The 25,248-nt window shown below is 42.7% G+C and overlaps 1 protein-coding gene across 1 annotated transcript in view; it reads left to right on the top strand.

Moving 5' to 3' along the window:
• UPF1 (UPF1 RNA helicase and ATPase) overlaps positions 1–25,248 on the top strand; it is a 169,706-nt gene that overhangs the window by 72,690 nt on the left and 71,768 nt on the right. The window contains exons 6-12 of the mRNA XM_073596301.1: positions 7,083–7,244; positions 9,336–9,420; positions 9,737–9,835; positions 12,863–12,971; positions 14,650–14,809; positions 16,391–16,509; positions 20,757–20,921. Coding sequence (XP_073452402.1) covers positions 7,083–7,244; positions 9,336–9,420; positions 9,737–9,835; positions 12,863–12,971; positions 14,650–14,809; positions 16,391–16,509; positions 20,757–20,921 — 899 coding nt within the window. The remainder of the gene's footprint in view (positions 1–7,082; positions 7,245–9,335; positions 9,421–9,736; positions 9,836–12,862; positions 12,972–14,649; positions 14,810–16,390; positions 16,510–20,756; positions 20,922–25,248) is intronic.

Here is a 25,248-nt window from a genome sequence, read left to right as displayed (position 1 = left end):
ACTGGCGCTATTGGAGTCCGGAACCAGCGTTTTAGCCACACAACACAGCAAGCGCTCCTCGATGGAATCGATGGCGGCAGCGAGTGGGACAGGCACAGGCACCAGCAAGGCCCAGGTAAGGGGCAGTTGTATACTGTCCTCCTCGTACTGTGGGGTCTCTCTCTCTATCTCTCCCCCCCCCAAGTGGCAGGGGCCTGTCTGGGCACATAAGGCAGTTTAGTTCTTACTGTGCACCTGTGGTGAGCATCCTTGGGAATAGGACAGGTTGTCTCACTGGGATGGTTTCTTCTTTTGTCTCATGGCAGGCCAAGAGCCTGATCCAGTGGCAAAAAGGAAATGCCCTTCATGTAAATCCAAGCTACCAGAAGTATGGAAGAAGACGTTATGTCAAGCTTGTATTGATTTGCTAGTTAAAGAAGAAGCTTCTTCTGCTTGCAGCGACTTGATTGCATCTGTTAAAAAAGAACTTGATGCGACTATCCAATCATTTCGCTCTTCACTAGCAAACCATCCCTGAGTCAGCCTACTACCTCACAGTCCTCTCAAGGCTCACTTATAGTCCCGGCGGTGGAGACTGAGGCATCTCCTACCCCAGAGGGACATTCCCCCTCTCAATCTGAGGATTCTGATGAGGGGGAGGAAGGAGAAAATTTACCTTCAAAATTTAAATTGTCTTTAGAACAGGTAGATGGCCTGTTAAAAGCAATCTATACCACACTGGGTCTGGAGGAGGAAAGAAAGGAGTTATCTCTGCATGATAAAATGTATGCAGGGCTTAGTGAACACAAAAATCACAATTTCCCAGTACACTCTGTTATTTCTGAAGCTATTAAGAAAGAGTGGACAGAGCCAGAGAGAAAGCCTTTCTTTCCCAAAGCCTTAAAAAGGCGTTTTCCTTTTGATGAAGATCCAGCGGCGGTTTGGAACAAAAACCCCAAACTAGATGCCGCGTTTTCCCAAGTCTTGAGGTCAACAGATTTGGCATTCGAGGACATATGGGGGTATTGAGAGATCCCATGGATAAAAGGATGGACCAGCTACTAAAAAGGGCTTGGCAATCCATCATGGGAAATCTTAAGTCTGCTATGGCGACTACGGTGGTATCCAGGAATATGGAGTTCTGGTTTGAGCAACTTAAGGCCCATATCTCAGCAGACTCACCAAAACAAGAAATTTTGGACTCATTCTCAACTCTGTCTGCCGCTGTCGCATATATATCTGATGCATCAGCGGAATCAATTAAAATGACAGCTAGATCTGCTCCCCTAGCCAACTTAGCCAGAAGGGCTCTGTGGTTGAAAACTTGGCCGGGGGGCGCGGCATCCAAAAACAAGCTGTGTGGGATACCGTTCCTGGGTGACTTGCTTTTTGGACCAGACTTAGATGCGGTTCTAGATAGAAGAGCTGATAAAAAAGTCTTTTCCCATCAAAAAGAAAAAGCAGCCAGTTAAACGTTTTTTTTCGTTCCCAAAGGGCTCAGGAACAAACCAAACCCCAGGAGAAAAGAAAAAATTGGGCATCGCAGAAGGGTAAAGGCAAAGGAAATGTCCTTTTCCATCCTCCTGCAGCCTCTGGTAAAACGCAATGACTTGTGCGTACCAGTGGGGTGAAGGCTTCAAAGTTTCCTTCCCCTTTGGGCCAGCATGACAAAAAATCTATATATTTTGGACATGCTGTCCCAAGGTTACAGGATAGAGTTTTCGGATCACCCGCCAGAAAGATTCTTTGTAACAAACCTACCAAGGGATCTAACAAAGGCTCTGGCCATGAAGAACCTTTTAAAGGATCTGAGGCACCAGAGGGTAGTGATACCAGTATCCCCAGAAGAACAGGGTCAGGGTTTCTATTCACACATCTTTCTGATAAGAAAACCATCCGGAAACTTCCGTCTTATCCTCAACCTAAAATCCCTGAACAAGTCAGTCCTATACAAAAAGTTTTGTATGGACTCAATTTTCACTGTCGGGAACATTCTGACAAAAGATTGTTTTATGGCATCAATCGATCTGAGAGATGCTTATCTTCATATTCCTGTAGCACCTGGGTCCCAGAAGTTCCTGAGGTTTGCGGTGAATATGGGCAAAGTGATTATACATCTTCAGTTCAGGGCCCTTCCCTTCGGCCTGTCGTCAGCTCCTCGTATTTTTACGAAGATAATGGCTGAAGCTCTCGCCCCTCTTCGACTCCAGGGGATTGCGGTAATTCCATATCTGGACGACCTCCTCTTTTTTTGCCCCATCCAGGGAAAAGTTGCAGGAGGATTTGAACATAGCCCGCAGTCATTTGGAGTCACTAGGGTGGATAGTGAATGTTCAAAATCAAATTTTATCCCAGCTCAGCAAGTACTGTTTCTGGGTTGATAGATTCGGTGGAGCAAAAGATTTTTCTCCCAGAAGAGAAAAAGATCAAGGTCCAAAGGGTAATAACGGCACTACAAACAAATCAACTGATTTCAGTCCGAAAGGTTATGTCGGCTCTGGGGACATTAACCTCTTCCATGCCAGCCATCCAATGGGCAAGGCTGCATTTCAGGACTCTCCAGAGGTTCCTTCTAAGGACTTATAACCACAGGACAGAGAGTTTGGATGCAAAAATAAAGATCCCCACCAGAGTCAAACGTTCACTTTGGTGGTGGAAAAGTCAGGTGGTACTGCAAAGAGGTCTTCTTTGGTCTTTTCCGACCGGAAAAGTGGTCACAACAGACGCCAGTTTGCAGGGATGGGGGGCCACATGGGTCAGACCTTAGCGCAGGGAACATGGTCCCAGTTCGAGGCCCAAAAATCCTCAAATTGGAGAGTGCTGAAAGCGGTTGCTCTAGCATTAGCTTTCTTCTCTCAAAACCTCATAGGTTGCCATGTCCAGATTTTGTCGGACAATGCCACTACCATAGCCTACCTGAACAAACAGGGAGGCATAAGAAGCAGGGCTCTTCACTTACTCTCAGTAGAGATTCTGGAGTGGGCGGAGAACAACTTACTATCTCTATCCGCAGTCCATCTAAAAGGCACATTAAACGAAGTAGCGGATTATCTGAGCAGACAGAAAGTTCAGGAATCAGAGTGGAGTCTGAACAGGAAAGTGTTTGCATTAATCACCAGTGTTTGGGGCCTTCCGCAGGTAGACCTGTTTGCTTCAAAACAAAACTCGCAGCTCCAAAAATTTTTCTCCCTTCAGAGAGACAATTGCTCTCAGGGGATAGATGCTCTGGCACATCCATGGGATTTTCACCTAGGGTATGCCTTTCCTCCATTCAGGTTAATCCCTCTAGTGTTGAGAAAAATTCTGAGAGAGAGAGTATCAATAATTTTGATTACTCCATATTGGCCAAAGAGAGCTTGGTTTTCCACAATTCTTCAGTTGGCAATCAAACCATGTTGGCATCTTCTGCTCAGTCAGGATTTGTTGATTCAGGGGCCAGTGCATCATCCAGATGTAGGCAGATTAAATCTCACTGCCTGGTATCTGAGGAGCAGTTAATGAGAAGCAAAGGCTTTTCAGAATGTTTAACTTCTACGTTGCTTTCCAGTAGGAAAAAGGTAACCAGGGATATTTACACCAAAGTATGGAAAGTCTATGTTTCTTTCTGTCATTCTGAACATAGGAAGGTTAAAGATCTAGTTTCAGTGCTGGAATTTTTGCAAAAAGGTTCAGACAAGAATCTGGCGGTCAGCACTCTTAAGGTGCAGGTGGCCGCATTGGGAGTTTATCTGGAGAGATCCTTATCTTCAGAAACTTTGATCATGAGATTTTTCAAAGCACTTTCCAGGTCTAGACCGGTCCCGGTGAGGCATTTCCCAAATTGGGATCTCTTGTGGTTCTGCAAGCTCTGGCAAAAGAACCATTTGAGCCTTTACAGGCCATATCCCTAAAGAATTTAACTTTGAGGACTATTTTTCTGGTCGCAATTACTTCAGCAAGAAGGATTAGTGGACTGCATGCCCTATCAGTAAAAGAGCCTTTTTTGTCAGTTTTTCCTGATAGAGTTGTCCTTAAAGTAGATCCGGGGTTTTTGCCAAAAGTGGCAAGCTTTAGTAACCGGTCTCAGGAGATTACTCTACCAACCTTTTTTGCTAACCCTTCGGGTGCAAAGGAAGAGCAGTTTCACAATTTAGACGTAAGACGCATCCTATTACATTATTTGGAAGTAACAGGAGGGTTTAGAGTTTCAGATTCATTATTTGTTCTTTTTTCTGGAAACAAAAAAGGCCAACAAGCATCGAAAGCATCATTGGCTAGATGGCCTAAGGCAGCTATTTCTGTAGCCTATTCTCAAATGGGTTTATCTTCCCCGCTGGGAATTAGGGCTCATTCAACGAGAGCCCAGGCCACTACATGGGCAGAAAGAGCTGGTGCCACTCCAGATCAGATTTGTAAGGCGGCTACGTGGTCAAGCTACTTAACGTTTGTCCGTCATTACAGACTGGATCTCCTATCAGCAGGGGATCAGGCTTTTGGCAGAAAGGTTCTGCAGGCTGTGGTCCCTCCCTAGGGGGGTAAGTCTCTATTATCCTCTCAAGTGCTGTCCTGAAAGACGATAAGGGAAAATTCAAGTTAGACTTACCGGTAACTTGTTTTCCTTGAGTCTTTCAGGACAGCAGTATCCCGCCCTATTGTTTTTTTATATATATATATATATATATATATATATATATATATATATATATATATATATATTATATATAATATACTGTGACTAATCCTATCTCGATTATGTGTTCCAGTTTGGGGCCGGAGGTTCTCTACTACTACTGACAATGTGTGGAAAGGAGCCTCCTTTTGAAGTTTGGTGGAAGAGGTGTTTCCTGTTTGCAAGGGGAGGAGTCACCCTCTCAAGTGCTGTCCTGAAAGACTCAAGGAAAACAAGTTACCCGTAAGTCTAACTTGAATTTTTGATCATATGAGATACGAAAAGTCCCCTATGATACTTTGCTATGAAGCTAATGGAACACAGATCGCAGAAACCACAGAACCTGGAAAATGCACGTTGCTTATGGGTTCTTACTAAGTAAGCGATCGGTGAATGGAATTTCACTGGTCTCCCTCCCCTCTACCCAGCTACAACTGCTATGCCATTGCCAAGTTTGCAGAATTTACTGGGGGGGATGTGGAAGCAATCGCGCGGCTGTACATTCTCTTCCACCTGACATTTGGCTTGTCAGATTACAGACTTGTGTGTCACCCCCCCGCTTTGGTTGGAATGGCATACATCTGTGACAAAGGGTTCATAGACCAGTGATGGTAATAACACACTATATTTTCTGAATGCAATTGTTTCACTTGTTCCCTGGTACCAGTAACTCTATAGCTGTATGCCCTTTATTATGCTGAAAGTTCAGATCTAATCAAATGGAGCATATGCCTCTTGGTATATACAGAAGAGATATATGTGAAGTGGGGAATGGTGGACCCTTAGGCTGGGTTCACACTATTGCGAATTGGGTGCGGGTCTCCCTGCATCCAATTCACAAGTCAGGAGATTCTGACCGACTCTCTATGAAGCTGGTTCACACATCTCCGCAGCGAATTGCACAGGAGTCCTGTACATTTTCCGGTCCATTTCAGGTCCGAATTCAGCCCAAAATTTAGGCTGAGATCGGATCGTGAACGCACTGGACCCCTGCTGTGAGCCGCTCTGTGCTGTGGTGTGAACCCAGCCTTAAGTGTTTATTGCAGTCTTTGTTCCTGCTGGGGAGATTCACTCCTACTTTTCCTGGCAAACACTGTAACTGAGAAATTGAGAAGAAATCCAAAAATTGAGGTGGCAGTGGAGCTTTTTCCTGGAATGGGCACACCTGTTGCTGTAAACTTTCTCAAAGACAGGAATTCTGTTCATTTTTGGATAAATTTCTCTTTTTTTTCCCTTATTGCGTCTCCACAACAGGAACTAAAGAGAAATCTCCCCAGCTGGACGCAAACAGCGAAAAAAAATACCCGATTGGTTTCTCAATCCTTCCTTAACCACCTCAACACTGGGCACTTTCGCCCCCCTCCTTCCCAGACCAATTTTCAGCTTTCAGCGCTCTCACACTTTCAATGACAATTGCGCGGTCATGCTACGCTGTACCCAAAATAAATTTTTATCATTTTGTTTACACAAATAGAGCTTTCTTTTGGTGGTATTTATTCACGACTCCGTTTTTTATTTTTTGCGATATAAGCGAAAAAAGAGAGGAAATTTGGAAAAAAAAAACTATTTTCTATTTTAAAACAAATCCAATAAAATCAAATTTTGTCATAAATTTAAGCCAAAATGTATTCTGCTACATGTTTTTGGTAAAAAAAAATCCCGTTAAGTGTATAATAATTGGTTCGTGTGATCACGGATACATGTGCGCAAATGATCATGTACAGATGTGCGCAGGTAACATATGTGTGCAGATAATCATTGGGACATGTGATTTTACTGGGACATGTGGGGGACATGTGTTTTTACTGTGTGGGGACATGTGTTTTGGGGACATTGTGTGTTTACTTAGTGTTTGTTTTGTGTTTTTACATGTGTGTGGGGTCACTAGACTGGTGATCAGTGAGTAAAAAGCTGTAAAAAACAGCTCATACTCACTGATCACCAGCTGGCTGCAGCGTTCCGCCCTCCTCTCCTCACTGACAACTTCCGTGTGAGGAGAGCCGATTGCCTAGCAACCGGCTCTGTGTTTACATCACATGACGGCTGTGATTCGACACGGCCGTCATGTGATCAGGAGGGCCAATCGCGGAGCCCTCCTGCCGATCGGAGATGCGCCGTGTCTGGGTGACACGAGTGCATCGAGATCATGCCGCTGCGCGGGCATGCGCGCGATCCCGCTCCTTCTGAGGGATGTTCCTGAACTTCCACTCAGAAGGAGAGATAGCCCACCCGGCCGTTTATGTGCAGTGTCCAGGTGGGAAGTGGTTAATCTAAAACTAGGCTAAAACAATCGCATTTATAAACACTGTGATCTTTTTTTGTGGGTCATGGTATAGAGCGATAGGGTCCTCTTTCTAATGTCTATCTCCTTTGTAAATTGGATGTAAAACGCTTTTTTTTTTTTTTTTTTTGTTGTTCTAAATGTAAACTAAACTTTTTTTTTTCCCTTGTAAAGGAAAACCCTTCTGCAACCCTAGAGGATCTGGAAAAACCTGGTGTTGATGAAGAGCCTCAGCACGTTCTGCTTAGATATGAGGATGCCTATCAGTACCAAAATATATTTGGACCGCTTGTGAAACTTGAGGCCGATTATGACAAAAAGCTGAAGGAGTCCCAGGTAAGTAGTTTTAAATTTTTAGCTGACCGTTACTGAGCATTAGCAGTTTCAGAGGTCACTGTTCAACTGTTTGCATGTAAAATAATATGCATAGAGATATTACATTTTGTGTAGTAAATACATTCATTTATTATGCTCTAGCTCCTTCTATTCCTATCTGCCCTAGTATTTTTTCCCAACTGGGCTTTCCAACAGGCTACTTCAGCAGTGCTATCTAATTCTTCCTCAGCCAAGTACAACAGTAGGTTTCTCCTGAAAGCTTGCTCTTTTGGTTATTCAATTCAAGTTTTGATGGTCCAGAAAATGTATAATCTTATATTCCAGTTATGTGGGCAGTTTAGGCAAGCACTATAGATGTGTCAGATTGCGTGTCTGAAGTTTTACAAAACATTCAAAGTAGTTTTGGATAAAATTGGGAGAAATTGGATGTACAGTGGGGACGGAAAGTATTCAGACCCCCTTACATTTTTCACTCTGTTATTTTGCAGCCATTTGCTAAAATCATTTAAGTTCATTTTTTTTCCTCATTAATGTACACACAGCACCCCATATTGACAGAAAAACACAGAATTGTTGACATTTTTGCAGATTTATTAAAAAAGAAAAACTGAAATATCACATGGTCCTAAGTATTCAGACCCTTTGCTCAGTATTTAGTAGAAGCACCCTTTTGATCTAATACAGTCATGAGTCTTTTTGGGAAATATGCAATAAGTTTTTCACACCTGGATTTGGAGATCCTCTGCCATTCCTCCTTGCAGATCCTCTCCAGTTCTGTCAGGTTAGATGGTAAACGTTGGTGGACATCAATTTTTAGGTCTCTCCAGAGATGCTCAATTGGGTTAAAGTCAGGGCTCTGGCTGGGCCATTCAAGAACAGTCACGGAGTTGTTGTGAAGCCACTGCTTCGTTATTTTAGCTGTGTGCTTAGGGTCATTGTCTTGTTGGAAGGTAAACCTTCGGCCCAGTCTGAGGTCTGAGCACTCTGAAGAATGTTTTCATCAAGGATATCCCTGTACTTGGCCGCATTAATCTTTCCCTCGATTGCAACCAGTCGTCCTGTCCCTGCAGCTGAAAAACACCCCCACAGCATGATGCTGCCACCACCATGCTTCACTGTTGGGACTGTATTGGACAGTGCCTGGTTTTCTCCACACATACCGCTTAGAATTAAGGCCAAAATGTTCTATCTTGGTATCAGACCAGAGAATCTTATTTCTCACCATCTTGGAGTCCTTCAGGTGTTTTTTTAGCAAACGCCATGCCTGGTGGAGGGCTGCAGTGATGGTTGGCTTTCTGCAACTTTCTCCCGACTGCATCTCTGGAGCTCAGCCACAGTGATCTTTGGGTTCTTCTTTTACCTCTCTCACCAAGGCTCTTCTCCCCCGATAGCTCAGTTTGGCCAGACGGCCAGCTCTAGGAAGGGTTCTGGCCGTCCCAAACATCATCAATTTAAGGATTATGGAGGCCACTGTGCTCTTAGGAACTTTAAGTGCAGCAGAAATTTTTTTTGTAACCTTGGCCAGATCTGTGCCTTGCCACAATTCTGTCTCTGAGCTCTTCAGGCAGTTTCTTTGACCTCATGATTCTCATTTGCTCTGACATGCACTGTGAGCTGTAAGGTCTTATATAGACAGGTGTGTGGCTTTCCTAATCAAGTCCAATCAGTATAATCAAACACAGCTGGACTCAAATGAAGGTGTAGAACCATCTCAAGGATGATCAGAAGAAATGGACAGCACCTGAGTTAAATATGTGAGTGTCACAGCAAAGGGTCTGAATACTTAGGACCATGTGATATTTCAGTTTTTCTTTTTTAACAAATCTGCAAAAATGTCAACAATTCTGTGTTTTGTTATCAATATGGGGTGCTGTGTGTATATTAATGAGGAAAAAAATGAACTTAAATGATTTTAGCAAATGGCTGCAATATAACAAAAAGTGAAAAATTTAAGGGGGTCTGAATACTTTCCGTCCCCACTGTAGTGACAAGGTTGGCTAATTTTTGATGCACGAATGATAGGCTACCTTCCTAGTCTGATGAATGTGTTACTGTCAGAAAATTTTAATCAAACTTGTGTTAATTCTCTAGACTCAAGATAACATTACAGTTCGATGGGACCTTGGCCTTAACAAGAAAAGAATTGCTTACTTCACTTTGCCAAAAACGGATTCTGGTAATTTTCAAGTTGCAATATTTTCCTGGGTGGGCTATAATATACAGGTGATAGTAAAGTCATGCAGTATAATGATTAGGATTGGTTTCTGCGATGCTTCTGACTTGCATTTTTGAGCTCCTTTTGTATTACATAATTGTATGGGAATCAAGGCTGCTTTCATGCAAGCAAAAGCAAAAATATTCTTTTAGAGAGGCCCTCAATATTATTATTTTTTTTTTTTTTTTGGGGTGGGGGGGGGGCCTAATTTGAGTTGGATTTTGCATGTATTTGTGGTGGTCATAATATCTTTACTTTTTCTTTTTCCCTCTTTCAGACATGCGTTTAATGCAAGGGGATGAAATATGTTTGCGGTACAAAGGTGACCTTGCTCCTTTGTGGAAAGGGATTGGACATGTAATAAAGGTCCCAGACAGTATCCTTTTTTTTTTTTTTTTTGGTGTCAAAGCATGGAGGATATAATTTTCTCTCTGCTTTGTGTATTGGAATGCCATTCATTAAAGAGGAACTGCAGTCTGCTCACAGAATTTGTAATATAAACATCTTTGCCATTCTGAAGCTTCCCTCCAACCACTTTGCATATTATTTTATACACATTGTGATTCTGTACTTGCCAAATATGCTGCAGAAATCTCCCTCCACCAAGTCTGGCCACATCCATCTTCATGGTGGGCAACTGAAGCTGCTGGCTGTTCACTTCCTGGATTTACGCAGGCACACCTCCAGCTCGGCAGCCCTCATTGGCCCTGTTGTGACCCCCCCCCCCCCCTTCCTTCCTGGCAAACTCTCACTAGAGTGTGAGAGAGCTGTGCATGATGTCATAAGCTTAGGCTTTTTATCAGACAAACAGGAAGTGGGCTGTATAAGGTGTTAATTGGCAGAAAAAAAAATATTTTACTATCCAAAGTTAAAACAACAAGGGCAGAAGATTCAATAGATGGAAAATTGAAAAAGACTGAAGTTCCGCTTTAATATCACTGCAGCATGCTGCAAAAGTGCTGCCCATTGCGATACCACTTGTTTCCATAACCCAAAGATGGGAAGCCAGCCTCTTTTGTAAGCAAGCTCAGTCTCCTAGCTTGACTCCATTCACTTCAATGGTACAGCCTGTCTGCAGCATGTCACTTTTGGTAGTCTTTCCATTGGAATTAATGGAGTCCAATGAATGTGTGCTGGTGGCATGGTGCAGAATTCCAAAGATACCTAGACTGTGATTTTGGTGATGCTGGAGAATGAGGATTGTAAAAAATATTGTGCATTTTTAAGGACACTTTAAGGCTAGATAACACAAATAACAAGTGTTGAATATAACCCTACAAAAGGCAGAAATATTTTTTCTTTCATGTATAGACAAGTAATTTCCAGACAAATCTCCAAAATTGCATTTGCCCTGGAAATTGGTAACATGTAGCAATAAGTTAGTATTCATGTACAGGGATTTGAAGCCTGTACCAGAAATGATGTGCATACTTTATTTTTTATTTGACGGGGCAGCAGGTAGCTATTTTTGCCTGACTTGGTAAAAGAGAAGGTCAGGAATTTAAACAAAACAATCCATTCTCACCTAGCTGTATGCAGCATCAATCCAAAGCCACCTCTAAGACTGGGAACTGAGCAATCGAAGACCACCGATCGCTCGATTCTTGGATTTCAGTGAGCACAGAGTCAGTGACTCAGTCACCGTCTCTCTCCTATGCCCCTTCAGCACTCACTGGAGAGCCAGGCTGTGCAGGGGCAGGAGCGGCTGGCTCAGTCTCTCAGCGATGCGCTGAAAGGCTGAGCCAACTTCCGCTCAGGCATCTGGGTGGATCCTGACATTAAAGTCTGGTTCTCTCCAGAGCCTTGACCAGCTCAGTGATGTCAGCAGACTTTTAGCCCACTGTCTGCTGAATAAGGGTCACAGGAGTGCAGAATAAAATGCACGCCTGTGACCCACAGGAGACGTAGAGCCAAAAGAGCTTTGGCCTTACCTCTCTTTAATTTTATGAGAACCGGGAACTTCCTATTTACCTACTAACCTATTTTTATTTACCTCTACATTCTTTTCATGGTGGCCACTTTTACTAAGGACGGATAAATCCAACTCCCTTTAAATCCTAGAACTCTGGGTCTGCCTTCCTGAACATGTGACTGGAATCTCCCAAAATGCTGCTGTGAGGTGCTGGTTATATCACCAGTGCATCACTGAACCAGCAAGTGGAAAAGCAGTACTTTATAAATAAAAGCAAAACATGTTTAATTAGTGAAAGATTTCATATCAGCATGCAGAGCCATATGCTGATGTGATTATTATTTTTTTAGCGAAAAGGGGAATAGGTTCTCTTTAAAGTGGTACTAAACCCTAAAGCATTTTTTTTTTATATTGTAGCTTACTATATTTCAGATGTGATGGCTGCATTCATTTTCTTTTTAGGCTTTCTTTCCTTTATTTTTTCCTTTGATCTGGCCAGTAAGTCTTTTTTTTTTTAAAGAAGCTTAATTGCAGATGTAGCAGTTAAAAAGTTAAGACAGACCATTTACCACTGACAGGGGTGATTACAATGATCAGCTTTTTTTTAATGTAAAATCATTATCCCAAAAAATGTTTGCTGTAACTTCTTATTAAAGTGTTAGCTAGAGTTGAGCTTCAATTTGTCAGTATATCTAAACCTGCTAGTTCATCTGACAACTCCCCTCCTCCCAGATTAACAATGCTGCTGTGCAAAGGTTCCCCCTGTGCTCCTTCATCCAGAGTAGGGGCACTCTAATACAGGTGGCCAGATCACCAGATAGATAGTTGGGGGGGGAAAGTGAAAAAAAAATGCAGCCATCACATTAAAGGATAAGTAAGCTGCAATATATTACATTTTTGGGTTTAATACCGCTTTAAGTCTGGCTGCAGCAGTTAAATAGTGAAGCCTTGTGTTTTCTGCTGCTTGGAAGATGAGCTGCAGTTAGTAATGGCAGTGTAATTAGTGTTTTAAGCAGCTAATTTAATCACTTACTGGCCATGCGCTTTATCTTTTAATCATTCCCTATATTCCAGTTTCAGCTGGTGTCATGAGAGTTGCCCTGGGTTTCCTGTTCCAGGCTAGCTGCTTTCTCTTGCAGCATTCTGTGGAGTCCCTTGGACTAGAGCTGTGTCTCCCTACACTGTGTGCATTAATAGAAACACACAGCACCTTTGCCTAAAATGGCAAGGTACTCCCCTGCTCTTCCCACCTCCCTTCTCTATACTAACAGACTGGAGACTGCACTGTCCACTGTGAAGACAAGCAGCACTGATAGAGCAGGAGCCAGCAGCTTTGAAATTAAAGTGCAAATGCTGGGGTAAGAATTTTAACAGTGTACTGGGTAATGTTTATTTTATTGTGCTTAATGTGTGGCTAAAAATTTTGAGGGTTTAAAACTACTTTAATGGTAATGCAAGAGGTTTTTTATATTACTTAACAGAGTTGTGTAGATTATGGTGATGAAATTGCCATTGAATTGAGAAGCAGCGTTGGAGCACCAGTGGAAGTTACTCACAATTTTCAGGTGGATTTTGTTTGGAAGTCAACATCTTTTGACAGGTTTGTTATTCCCTGGAACATGTGTGCCTAAAGTAAATGTTCGCACTGTCTTTATGTATTTTTCATTTGGTTCTAGAGCTCAAGTTTTTTGGCTTTTTTTTTTTTTTTCTTCCCTGGAAATCTTTAGGAAATGTAGGCATCTGAGCTGATTAGGAGTCACATTACTAGTGAAAGTCAGAGCGTACTTTTTTTTGTATTGGTTTTAAAAACTCCACTTTTCTGCATTAAAAAATGGTTTGTGAAAAGTAAGAACCTTTCTCCTCACGGGCTGGGGTTAGGGAGAAGATCTAGTTGTATTAACTGCGGTAGAGAAGTTGGGTCCCAAGGCTAGCACTGCAGCAGAGACTATAAATCGCGTATTGGGCAGCTAGCTTGGAGAACCTGTTGGTATGATGGTCTCATCTGTCAGGCTGGATTCACAGCTTTGTATTTTTGCCCAATGCAATTTTTTACAGATGTAGTTTCCACTGAAATCGATGCATACATCAAGGCACAATGTAATGTTTATTATAATGGGTATTAAACGCTCGACAACCCTCTTGACATGTGCTTTGCTGTGTTTCTGTGGATTTACATGAAAAAACTGGTTAAAAAATGCACCACGATGCAAAGGTATACATTATCTCTGTTCAGTATCTGGATTGGTGGCCCTCGAAAATGTGTAGAGAAGAAAAAACTTGGAGGTATCCACCAGAAACAAGGAGAGGTGGGAGAGCCCTTCTGGTGTAGTAAATTTGACAATGTTGATGAGTCGTAAACAGTATTCTACACAATAAAATGTTAATTTGGGAAGTCGCAAATGACCAAGTGTGATGGTAAACGCAACCTGGCAAGTTCTCATGTGGCGAATATACTTGTCTTCAGTCAGGAACTAGTGCTCTCCATGCCTCAGGGAGCCCAATCCTAGGTTCTCGTAGAGGACATTAGGATGGTGTGATGAACTTTTAAGTGGCAGACTAAAAACACACTAACACTACACCACCGGATGCCTCTGCCACATCAGCAAAGAGGTGTGGAGAAATGCAGATGTGCTGCAGATTCCCACACAGCAGTCTTCTGCATCTGCTTCCTGCGCTGTAATGTTAACAGGGAACATATGTTTCTGTGTGCCCTTGCAGACACCAGCATTTTTCTAGTGCAGGACAAACTCTAATCTCTGCCCTGTTAGAATTTAGAAATCTTTGACGCTTGGTCTTTCAAAATTTTCTTTAAAACAAAAAAAAGTATGTTTCAATTTTGTCAAGTATATAATTTTGAAAATGATTGCTTGAAGTGGAGCTGAGTAAAATCCCTGATACTCTGCTCACCCATGCTCTAGCAGTTGGCTGTCTGTATGCATCATGTCCAGTGCAGGACAATGGACCATGCATTGGCCTTGATGGTACCAGAACCTTGAACTGTGGGAGTGTAGGGGAGAAAACGCTGTGGGGACCTTTTTAAGCAGTTTGAAGGATTGGGTTAGTGACTACTTTAACAAGTCTCCTAGACCTAAACAAGCAGTAAAACCTTGCAGTCTGAATGTCGCCCCACTACAAGAGATAGTTTTCAAGTTTCTCAGAGTTGGCCTTTAATGAATCAGGTGTAGCGCATGTGAACACACTGCTTTTTTTAATTCGTTATGCTTGTTGGTAAGACTGAAATTCCTTTTATTTCATAATTTTCATATCCTCTTAAATAGAATGCAGAGTGCTTTAAAGACCTTTGCTGTTGATGAAACGTCAGTTTCGGGGTACATATATCATAAGCTGCTTGGCCACGAGGTGGAAGATGTAATTATCAAATGCCAGCTTCCCAAGAGATTTACAGCACAAGGACTCCCAGATCTGAACCACTCACAGGTAAACTAAATTGCTATTGTTTTTGCATTTGTGGTTAAGACTGTCAGCAGTGATGTGCAGTAGTGTCCATTTTGTTTTAAAAACCCCTTCAAGACCGCTGTGTGTGTATGTATGTGTATATGTGGTTTACCGGGACTATGGCTGCAGCAGTCAGACATAACCCCGGTATTAAAATTTTCAGCTGGAAATTCTCTATCAGAGTGGCTAATTAGCTTGGGAGTACCTTAACTTAATGGGACAGGGATGGTGACTTCTCGCTACAGTTTTCAACTGTAGGGTAATGCAGCTGATGGTTTAGGGTCAGTCATAGTTTAACACATTGATGTAAAGTGTTATAATAATTGGTAAAGTTTAGGTTTAAGGATTGGTATGTGTATTAAAGAAAATAGTTAAAGAAATATAGAAGTTGCTGGCGCAGACATAGTTTTGGTGTGCTCTTAAAGCGGTGTTCCACCTGGGGAGAAAAATAAAAGTCGTCAGCAGCTACAAATACTGTAGCTGTGGACGTTTAATGTATGGGCGCTTGCCTGTCCAGGGATCCAGCGAAGTCGGCACCCCCACTGATTTTCGGGTCAGGTGCTGCTGCCGCTATTCCTCTTAAGGGAAACCGGCAATGAAGCCTTGCGGCTTCACAGCTGGTTCCCCACTGCGTGTGCACACTGCGCTTTCTATCTGGCCCGGCGGTGGAGGAAAGAGGAGGCGGGACGAACTTCCGAGAGACGGCGCCGCTGCGCTGTCTCCCAGAAGTGGGGAAGGGTACCTGTCAAAAACGGGTACCTGGTTCTCCCCCCCCCTGAAAGGTGACAAATGTGGCACTGGAAGGGGGGAGGAAGTAGACAAGCAGAGGTTCCACTTTTGGGTGGAACTTCGCTTTTAGATACCACTTTAAAGCTAGAATGCTAACTTTTCCAAACGTTTGTAGAATGAGTGAAATGTTTTTGTAAAAAGGTTGAAATACTTAACTGTTGGCCTATCTGATGGTACATTTGCCACTAAATATTAACATTGAATTGGCTTGGTTAAAAGAGCTCATGCTCTTGGTTGTATACCTGGAATTTAAAATTCATCCATCACTGTGGTCCCATTGTGAACTTTGATGCACTCCAAACCTTGGAACCTTACTTTTCCTGTGACACCATATTTGAAATGATTACTAGAGCTGTACTAACACTCAACAGTATTTCCAGAGTCAGCCATAGGAGGCTGCAGGTGAATTCTTAGATCCACGCAAACATACGAAGACCAATTTAGACAGAGCCCAACAAAACTACCAGCATGTCTTTGGTATGATAGGAGACCAACATACCTAGAGGGTACTAAAGCACAGGGAGAACATGGAAACTCCATGCAGATAGTGTCCTAGCTGAGACTCAAAGGGACCCCAGTGCTACAAGGTAAAATACGCTAACCACTAAGCCACTGCGCTGTTCATATCAGTGTTTGTAAATATTTTAGTCTTCCTTCCATTGGTGTTATATGCTTTGGTTTCAAGTTCAGATGGGACAATCACTTACGATGAACAGGGTAGACCAATGTCATATGCCAAACATGAGATTATGAAATGTGTGCCATTACTTTCAGGTTTATGCAGTGAAGACTGTTCTGCAACGCCCTCTCAGTCTTATTCAAGGTCCTCCTGGTACTGGAAAGACTGTAACATCTGCTACAATTGTGTACCACCTTGCTAGACAAGGAAATGGGTAAGTAAACAAGCTCCACTGCCATTTGTGTAAAGGTTTCCCTAACCGCCTACAAAATATATCTTGTTGGGTCTGGTAAACATTGTTAGTCCTAGATATCTCATTAGCAATTTTAGTAATTACATTTTAGGGCCCGTTGACTGTAGGAACTGCATGCAAATTGCACAGGATCGCACTGCAAGTTCCTGAGCGACTCACATACAGTGCTACCGGATTGCATGGTATCTTTGTACAAGACGATCCGATGTGAGCAAACGAATGTGGTGTGGGAAACCTGCATGAAACGTGGGTTTCCCGCACAACATTCTAGTGTGAAAAATGGCAATGCTTTCTGAACTTCATAAGACAAGGTAAACTTGCATGCCTTTTTATATATGCCTAACCAAATTTTAGATCCAGTATAACATACCCAAGTTACCAATTTCCAGGTGATGCATGTAGGCAGGATTTGGTTTCAGCTTTCCATATGCAATTGTTGCAAGTGATCCTAAAGTTGATGATATGACTTGCTAATGCAAAATGAGTTTGGCCAGTTTAAGTTACTATTTTTTGGAATGGTGAAAACTAGACCAGTTAGGAAACTTTGATACTGGTTGTTTCTCCCAATTTAAGACACCACTGGAAGCATCTGACCAATACTCAGTACTTTTACTGCTTCCTGTTGAGGGAGCAGTCGGCGTGGGCTCTGCACAATGCACCGTTGAATGTCCAGAAGTTGTAGTGGTTTGGGTTGATCTTCACAAACCATCACTGGTACAGACTTCACATTTGGAGTATCTGAGTAGTCCTGGAAATGACTTAGACTCAAGTGGGTTTTTTCCACAGAACAAGCTTCATATTTTCAGATTATAGATTCTCACTCCAGTTGATGCACGACTCGCCACTTTTGTGAGAGTGTTAAGAGCCTTATGGAAGCTTCCTTTAAACCGCTACATACTTCTACAACATAGTGTTCAGTCATTGTGGGACAAGTCCGATCCCTCGGCACATTTATTCATGTGGCATTTAGGACCAAGTTGTCCTGGCCTTGTGGCTCAGTAATCTGGCTCTGGAATTGGGGAATTCTTCCTTCCCATGCTCTGCAGGATCCTCACAACAGATACCAACCTGTTAGGCTGTGAAAGAGTCCTTGGCACCCTCTTGCTGCAAAAGACTGTGGCAAAGTGCTTTCCTCATATCCATCTCCTCTGGGTGATTTAACAATCTCTACAATCATGGGCAATCTTGCTGGATCGTCATCTGATCTAGCAAGTGGCATATGTCAACCTTGTGGCAACAAGATAGCCAGTTCAGATCCTGTCCTGGGCAGAACTGCGGGTCCCTTCTCCCTTTTTTTTTTTTTTTTTTTTTTCCTGTCCTATCATGGGTAAGTCGACTTCTCAGAAAGTAGAGCATGAACCCTGGAAGACCTGTGTTGCAGGCCTCAGTGTGGACTTTATGGCCTCCAGGTTAGACAACAAACTGGACAGGTTTGTCTTTAGGTGCAGGGATCCTCTGGTGGAAACAGTGCATGTTCTGGGATCGGTACACCCTCATCTATGCTTTTTCCTCCCCTGAAACATCCACGAAAGCGGGTATTCCCATGACACTCATTGATCCAAATTACCCCAGGCAGATGTGGTATCCTGACCTGGTAGACTCCTGGCGTATGCTCTATGAGCTGTGTCAGGTCATCAGGATCTTTTGCCTGGGTTTTTTTTTTCCACCCTACTTCAGTCGCTGTCTCTAAAGACATGGCCGTTGAACACTTTTTTTTTTTTTTTTTTTGCTTCAGGTCATTCTGAGTTGCTTCCTACAATCATAACCGATAGGAAAGTTGCATCCTGTAAGGTTTACCATCTGACAAGGAAGGCAAACTTCACTTGTGAGTCTCATGGCTTCCACACTGAGTTTCTCTGTGGGGCGAATCCTCTTTCCTGCAGCTGGGTCTAGACCAGTGTTTGGCTATATCTTGTTTCAGAAATTGTTGGTTCACTCTGCTAGATTGTGAGTGCTTCTTGCTTTTCTTTTTTTTTTTTTTTTTTTTTTTTTTTTTTTCCCTCGTCATGCAACTTTCCTCAGTTTGCACGCCTACTTCCTGGTCTTCTGTTTTTTGTCTTCCACAAAACAACATGGTTATTTGGGCCTCACCTAATGGCAGCTGCAGGCCTCTGGGTCTTTAAAGCAGTTCTCTCGGGCCTGGAACCTTTGCCCCTAATGGATGAGAGAGAAAAGGATTTTTGTACTTACAGTAAGTCCATTGAGGGACAAAGGTCTCTTCAGTTTTTCTTGCTCTTGGTAATACTTTGCTGAAAAACTGAGGCAAGATGATTGTGGACAGTTATCCGACAATTGTGGACAGTTATATTCAGCCAACTGTTTTTGAAGGCTAACAGTGTTGAGCTTAATGTCTGATCTACTCTGAATTAATAAAGGTTGACATAAAACCTGTCTTTTGTACTGTTAGGTTATGATGGGGGAAAAATGCATAAACATTTTTCATATAATCTACCAGGGAGGCATCAAAAGAGGCAGGTGAAATTCTATGCAAATTGTATACAAAGCTTACTACTGTTGCATTTGAGCTTGATATTGCTCTCACCATATGGCTGGATGTCCTCCGTGATGGAGGGGGAAGTCGGAGTGGGGAAAAAACAAAGTAGACATTTTACAGGAAAAGCTTTGCAGAAAACTTCACCAGCTTATATCTCTGTACTTGTAGTCGGCTTCAGTGTAGAGGGACAAAGTAAAAAGTGTACTAAAGCGCTGATATGAACTAGTAAATAAGTGACAAATACTAGAAGATGACCAAATAATATAGCTGCAATTATTGTGTATGTGAACTGATATCACACAAAAAGTGTTGTATATATTCAAAATGTATAATGCGCCAATATTAACCTCCCAATATAACACGGTGTGATCTCTTAATGATTAATCAGTGAATCAAATAGAGCCTATTATAAATAACATAACGTCCTTCACCATAACAAAATCCTATAACTAAATATCAATGTGATAATAAATTATTGAACACAATTAAAAAGAGAAAATAAAGATAAGATATATTAATGTGATGAACCACAGTGCACAGTATCTGAATAGGACAGCATACTGCTGTGACAAAATATAACGTCTTTGGTGATTTGATGAATATAGACAGATTTCAATGAGTAATCCCCAGTGATAGCTGGCTTGCTCATATATTCAGCTGCTCATTAGCATGGGCTGGCTTTCAAAGAACTTCCGCAGTATGAAACAACAAAGAAAGAAAGACCATTGCGCAGGCAGTGTGATATGTAATCCCTATATAATAAGGGTAAAAAATTTCACTCGCACTTTTCAGCAGAATAAATCGCATATGATAAGGTCATTTTTCAAAAAGTCACGTGTCTAGTGATGAAACCGATCAGGAGGAGCCAGTGACAAGCAGTGCTGTGTGTACACTGTTGGCGTGTGAGGAGATCCCAGCTGTTAGCTGTATGCAACTGACCTTATCATATGCAATTTATTCTGCTGAAAAGTGCGAGTGAAATTTTTTACCCTTATATAGGGATTACATATCACACTGCCCGCGCAATGGTCTTTATTTCTTTGTTTCATACTGCGGAAGTTCTTTTGAAAGCCAGAAGCCAGCCCATGCTAATGAGCAGCTGAATATATGAGCAAGCCAGCTATCACTGGGGATTACTCATTGAAACCTGTCTATATTCATCAAATCACCAAAGACGCTCTATTTTTTCACAGCAGTATGCTGTCCTGTTCAGATACTGTGCACTGTGGTTCATCACATTAAAATATCTTATCTTTAATTTCTTTTTAATTGTGTTTAATAATTTATTATCACATTGATATTTAGTTATAGGATTTTGTTATGTTATTTATAATAGGCTCAATATTATTATGCACATGATTCACTGATTAATCATTAAGAGATCACACCGTATTATATTGGGAGGTTAATATTAGCGCATTATACATTTTGAATAAGTGTAGAGGGACAGCCAACAATGGATGCCACATAGTATGCCTATGTTCGACATTATCGCCCAGGCTCCACAGCCATTGATGGCAACTTCTCTTCACTAAAGCCGGCCGTTGATCATGTGATTGGACTGGAGCACCCTTGGAATAGGTAAGAATAGGCTTAGAATGGGGGAGGGAGTAGATTCAAGTAAAATAAGTATTTAATTGGACTTCCGCTTTAATTTTATACTGCATAATAGAATAATGCTTTTAATTAGAGCTGTTTCTTTTTCCAATTTCAGCCCGGTCTTGGTCTGTGCCCCAAGCAACATTGCTGTGGATCAGCTGACAGAGAAGATTCATCAGACTGGTCTCAAAGTTGTTCGGCTTTGTGCAAAAAGTCGTGAAGCAATTGATTCTCCAGTTTCTTTCTTGGCATTGCATAATCAAATTCGTAATATGGAAAGGTATTTAGCACCATCTCCTCAAAAGTGGAAGCAAAGCCTAAGTATAAAAAAAAAAAAATGTATGCTTGGTTACATGTTCCTGCATTTCTGGATCACTTGTGTCAGTGCACGTCTGCTGCAGTTGAGAGGAAGGAGCACTGACAGTGGCTAGGCCATGGGAGCCCATAGATGTCATGACAACCCCCCCCCCCGACAGCGGGGGGGTTTCACGCACAATCTGGCTGCAGCCACTGGGATTGTGTGTAAAACTGATAACAATGGAGATATTTTCCAGCACACCATGGATCAACAAGGTAGCCTCCAAATGGATTTTGTTAATTGCATGATCACAGAGCAGTGCAACGTTTCAGAGCCACGCAGGACCCCTTCGTCAGGCATGCGATGTCACATCACATGCCTGACGAAGGGGTCCTGCGTGGCTCCGAAACGTTGCTCTGTGATGTGATCATGCAATAAAAAAATCAGTTTGCAAGCTACCTTGCTGATCCCTGGTGTGCTAGCAAATATCTCCATTGTGACTTTCAGAACAAGTCTCCAGCTGGTTGCTGCAGCACCCAAATCCTTGAGCCCTTATCCAGGACTGTGTGCGATGGGAATATGGAATGAAACTGTTAGATGACTCCTTCCTGCCTGTTAGGTGGAAGCATTCGGGCTGCTGCGCTGCCGACCGATTGCTTCCACACAACCCTGGTATCCCCATCTGCAGGCCCGAGAACGTCACGGCGGGTGCTGGCGAGGGAGAAGAGCAGACACATGTCTGCTCTCCTCCCCTTCTTGCTGTGACCTGGAAAGCGACATGTATGGCCTCACTTCTGGGTCACCTGTCACATTCTCCGGCTAGCATAACCAGGAAGGAATGTGATTGCAATGCGCCATACATGTCTCATTAAAGAGAACCGGTCACCGAAAAATCATCACATAGGGGGCAAAAAGTTGCACATACGTGGACTGCAATATACGTTACAAATCGCCATGCATGCCGGAGTGAGCAATAATTCTAGCACGGGACCTGCTCTGTAACACTAAACTGATATAGGGGGCTTTTGAGGCATCGCCTATAGAAAATATTGGTTACTGAAGTTTGTCGCCATTTCATGGGCGCACACAAATTTTAAGGTTTGGCATCTATTTACTCGTGCAACTTTTTTTTTATATTTTACAAAAAATGTGGGTAGTTTATAGCGTTTTAGTGTGTTTTACTGAAATTTTGCATTTCCTTGACCTTTGCGGTAAAATCGTGTGACATAAATTGGAACTACCACTATTGTATTCTCTAGGGCAGTGGTCAACCCTGTCCTCAGGGCCCACTAACAGGCCAGGTTTTATGTATTAATTACCTTGGGGAGATGCAGACTAGAATACTGCAATCACTGAGAAGCAAATTATATCACCTGTGATTTATTTCAGTTATCTTGCAAACCTGGCCTGTTAGTGGGCCCTGAGGACAGGGTTGATGACCACTGCTCTAGGGTGTCTGCTTTCAGAAAATATATCATGGGGATTTTGTATAATCTTAAACGTGTGCAAAAAAAATGCAAAAACAGCTCTGGCAGTAAAAGGGTAAAACTTTAGGCAAAACCTATTGTGATTGTGCAGAACCGAGTCTTAGGCTCTGGGTTATATATGGCTACTTTTCAGGTGATTTGACACTGGCAAACATCCTATCCCAGGAGGATAGATGGATGTCTTCTCTTCAGCTCTGCTATGCTGAGGACTAACTTTTTTTTTTTTCTAGCATGTTCTTCCTCTCCGAGATTTTTGGAATTGTTTCTACATTGCTGCAAGAGTTTGGCCATTCCATTACAGTTATCTGGCTTTTTGGGTGCCATGTCTGGACCCTACTAGACTGGATGTTGCGGGAATAGCCTGGAATTGACCTATGGACACTAGGTTCCATGTAGAACTCGTTCCAGAATCTTGTAAGAGTTAGCAGTGGTGCCAACATCTGAAATCTGGTATAATGTTGCACTCTGCTCCTAGAGTCTATCATGTCATCGGAGTCCTCTAGCTCAGAGTGTGGCCAGTTCCTCTGCCCTTTTGACTGAGGTTTTATAATAGTCATGCCACTTTAGGGCACAAATCATCCTATTATTTTTGGACTGTGACCAGAGAGGCCCCAAGTGCACTCCTTTTGCCTTCTGCAGATTTCCTATCATATTTTGCAATAGCCTTGGCAGCTTCTGAGCCATCAGCTATTGAGACTCGAATTCTGAATCACTCCAGTCTTTGATGAACTTGCTCACTCACTGCCCACTTTATTAGGTACACCTTGCTAGTGCTGGGTTGGACCCCCTTTTGCCTTCAGAACTGCCTTAATTCTTAGTGGCATAGATTCAACAAGGTGTTGGTCCATGCTGTTGCTGCAGATTTGTCCGCTGCACATCCATGATGCAAATCTCCCGTTCCACCACATCCCAAAGGTGCTCTATTGGATTGCGATCTGTAGGCCATTGAAGTACAGTGAACTCGTCATGTTCAAGGAACCAGTGGTGAGATGATTTAAGCTTTGTGACATGGTGCATTATTCTGCCGGCAGTAGCCATCAGAAGATGGGTACACTGTAGTCATAAAGGGATGGACATGGTCAGCAACAATACCCAGGTAGGCAGTGCTGTTTCAACAATGCTCAGTTGGTACTAAGGGGTCTAAAGCATGCCAAGGAAATTTCCCCCACCATTACACCCCCACTAGCCAGAACCGTTGCTACAAGGCAGGATGGATCCATGCTTTCATGTTTACGCCAAATTCTGACCTTACCATCTGAATGTCGCAGCTGAAATCGAGACGCATCAGACCAGTTTCCTGTTAGCTGACAGGGGGGGCACCTGGCGTGGTCTTCTGCTGCTGTAGCCCATCTGTTAAGGTTCAACGTTTTGTGCGTTCAGAGATGGTATTCTGCATACTTTGGTTGTAACGAGTGGTTATTTGAGTTAGTTGCCTTTCCATCATCTCGAACCAGTCTGCCCATTCTCCTCTGACATTAACGAGGCATTTTCATCCACACAACTGCTGCTCACTGGATTTTTTTATTCTCTGTTGTGGGAAAATCCCACTAGATGAGCAGTTACTCAGACCATCCCGTCTGGCACCAACAACCATGCCACGTTCAAAGTCACTTACAGAATACTTTAATCCCGTGGGAAATTGTTACGACACAGACACACTTAACAAAGACAACACAAGATCACAACAGTAAACTGAACCAGATGCAAAAACACAACAAAATTACCAATAACAGCCATTAACACCAAATAAACAAATTAAAACTACACCACAAATAAAACATCCATAAACTTAATGGAACTTCCACTTATTTGTTCCCCCCCATTGGTGTCACATTTGGCACTTTTCAGGGGGGGAGCAGATACCTGTCTAATACAGGTATTTGCTCCCATTTCTGGCGATAGATCGCCACAGAATCCGCTGCGATCTACGCCATGTCCGGCCCCGCTGTCTTCTGGGTGACACACAGGTCCCAGAAGACAGCAGGGACCAGTCAGGACGCGCATCGCGACTCGCGCATGCGCAGTAGGGAGCCAGGATGTGAAGCCGCAAGGCTTCACTTCTTGTTTTCCCTACGTAAGATGCCAGCACCAGCACCCAGGAGGCGAAGGACGGGTGGGCTTCGAGTAATGACATCGTGGGCGCCCAGGACAGATAAATGTCCTTTTGTAGCTGCTGACTTTTTTATTTTATTTTTTTTCGGCGAAACTCCGCTTTAAATACCCTTTCTTCCCCATTCTGATGCTCGGTTTGAACTTTAGCAAGTCATCTTCACCATATCCAGATGCCTAAATGCATAGTTGCTGCCATGTGATTGGCTAATTAGCAATTTGTGTTACCAAGCAATTGAACAGGTGTACCTAATAAAGTGGCCGGTGAGAGTATAGTGTAATTACAAATAATGTGCACTCCACCTTCACTCCCTACTCAGATAGTTTAAGCCACTCAGCTCAGGGTCAACTTGCACTTATAGAAAACTGGGGTTTTGACCATTCTTCCACTATATATCCACCACTCTTTCAATGGCTTGGGGCTGGTCCCTTTAATATCTCCTTCCTCTCATGCACATATGCAGGCCATGGGAAAAACAAAAGAACGCCATAGCATAAAATCCCCTTTTATTTTAAAAATACGTAAATCCAGTAACACATTTCCCAATGCTGTCTTAGACCCTATACACACTATTAGATTTTCTGCAGATTTTTGACTTCAGATTTACCAAAACCATATAATACGAGGTCAAACCTTAAAGGCCAGTACACACGGTCAGAAAATCTGAAATACATTTCGATGAACGATCTGCCGATTTTCTGATCGTTGGCAT

The sequence above is a fragment of the Aquarana catesbeiana genome, linkage group LG01 (genome assembly GCF_042186555.1).
Source record: "Aquarana catesbeiana isolate 2022-GZ linkage group LG01, ASM4218655v1, whole genome shotgun sequence".
NCBI lineage: Eukaryota > Metazoa > Chordata > Amphibia > Anura > Ranidae > Aquarana > Aquarana catesbeiana.
The sequence above is the reverse complement of the archived record's forward strand: the minus strand, read 5'-3'. Positions and strand labels throughout refer to the sequence as shown.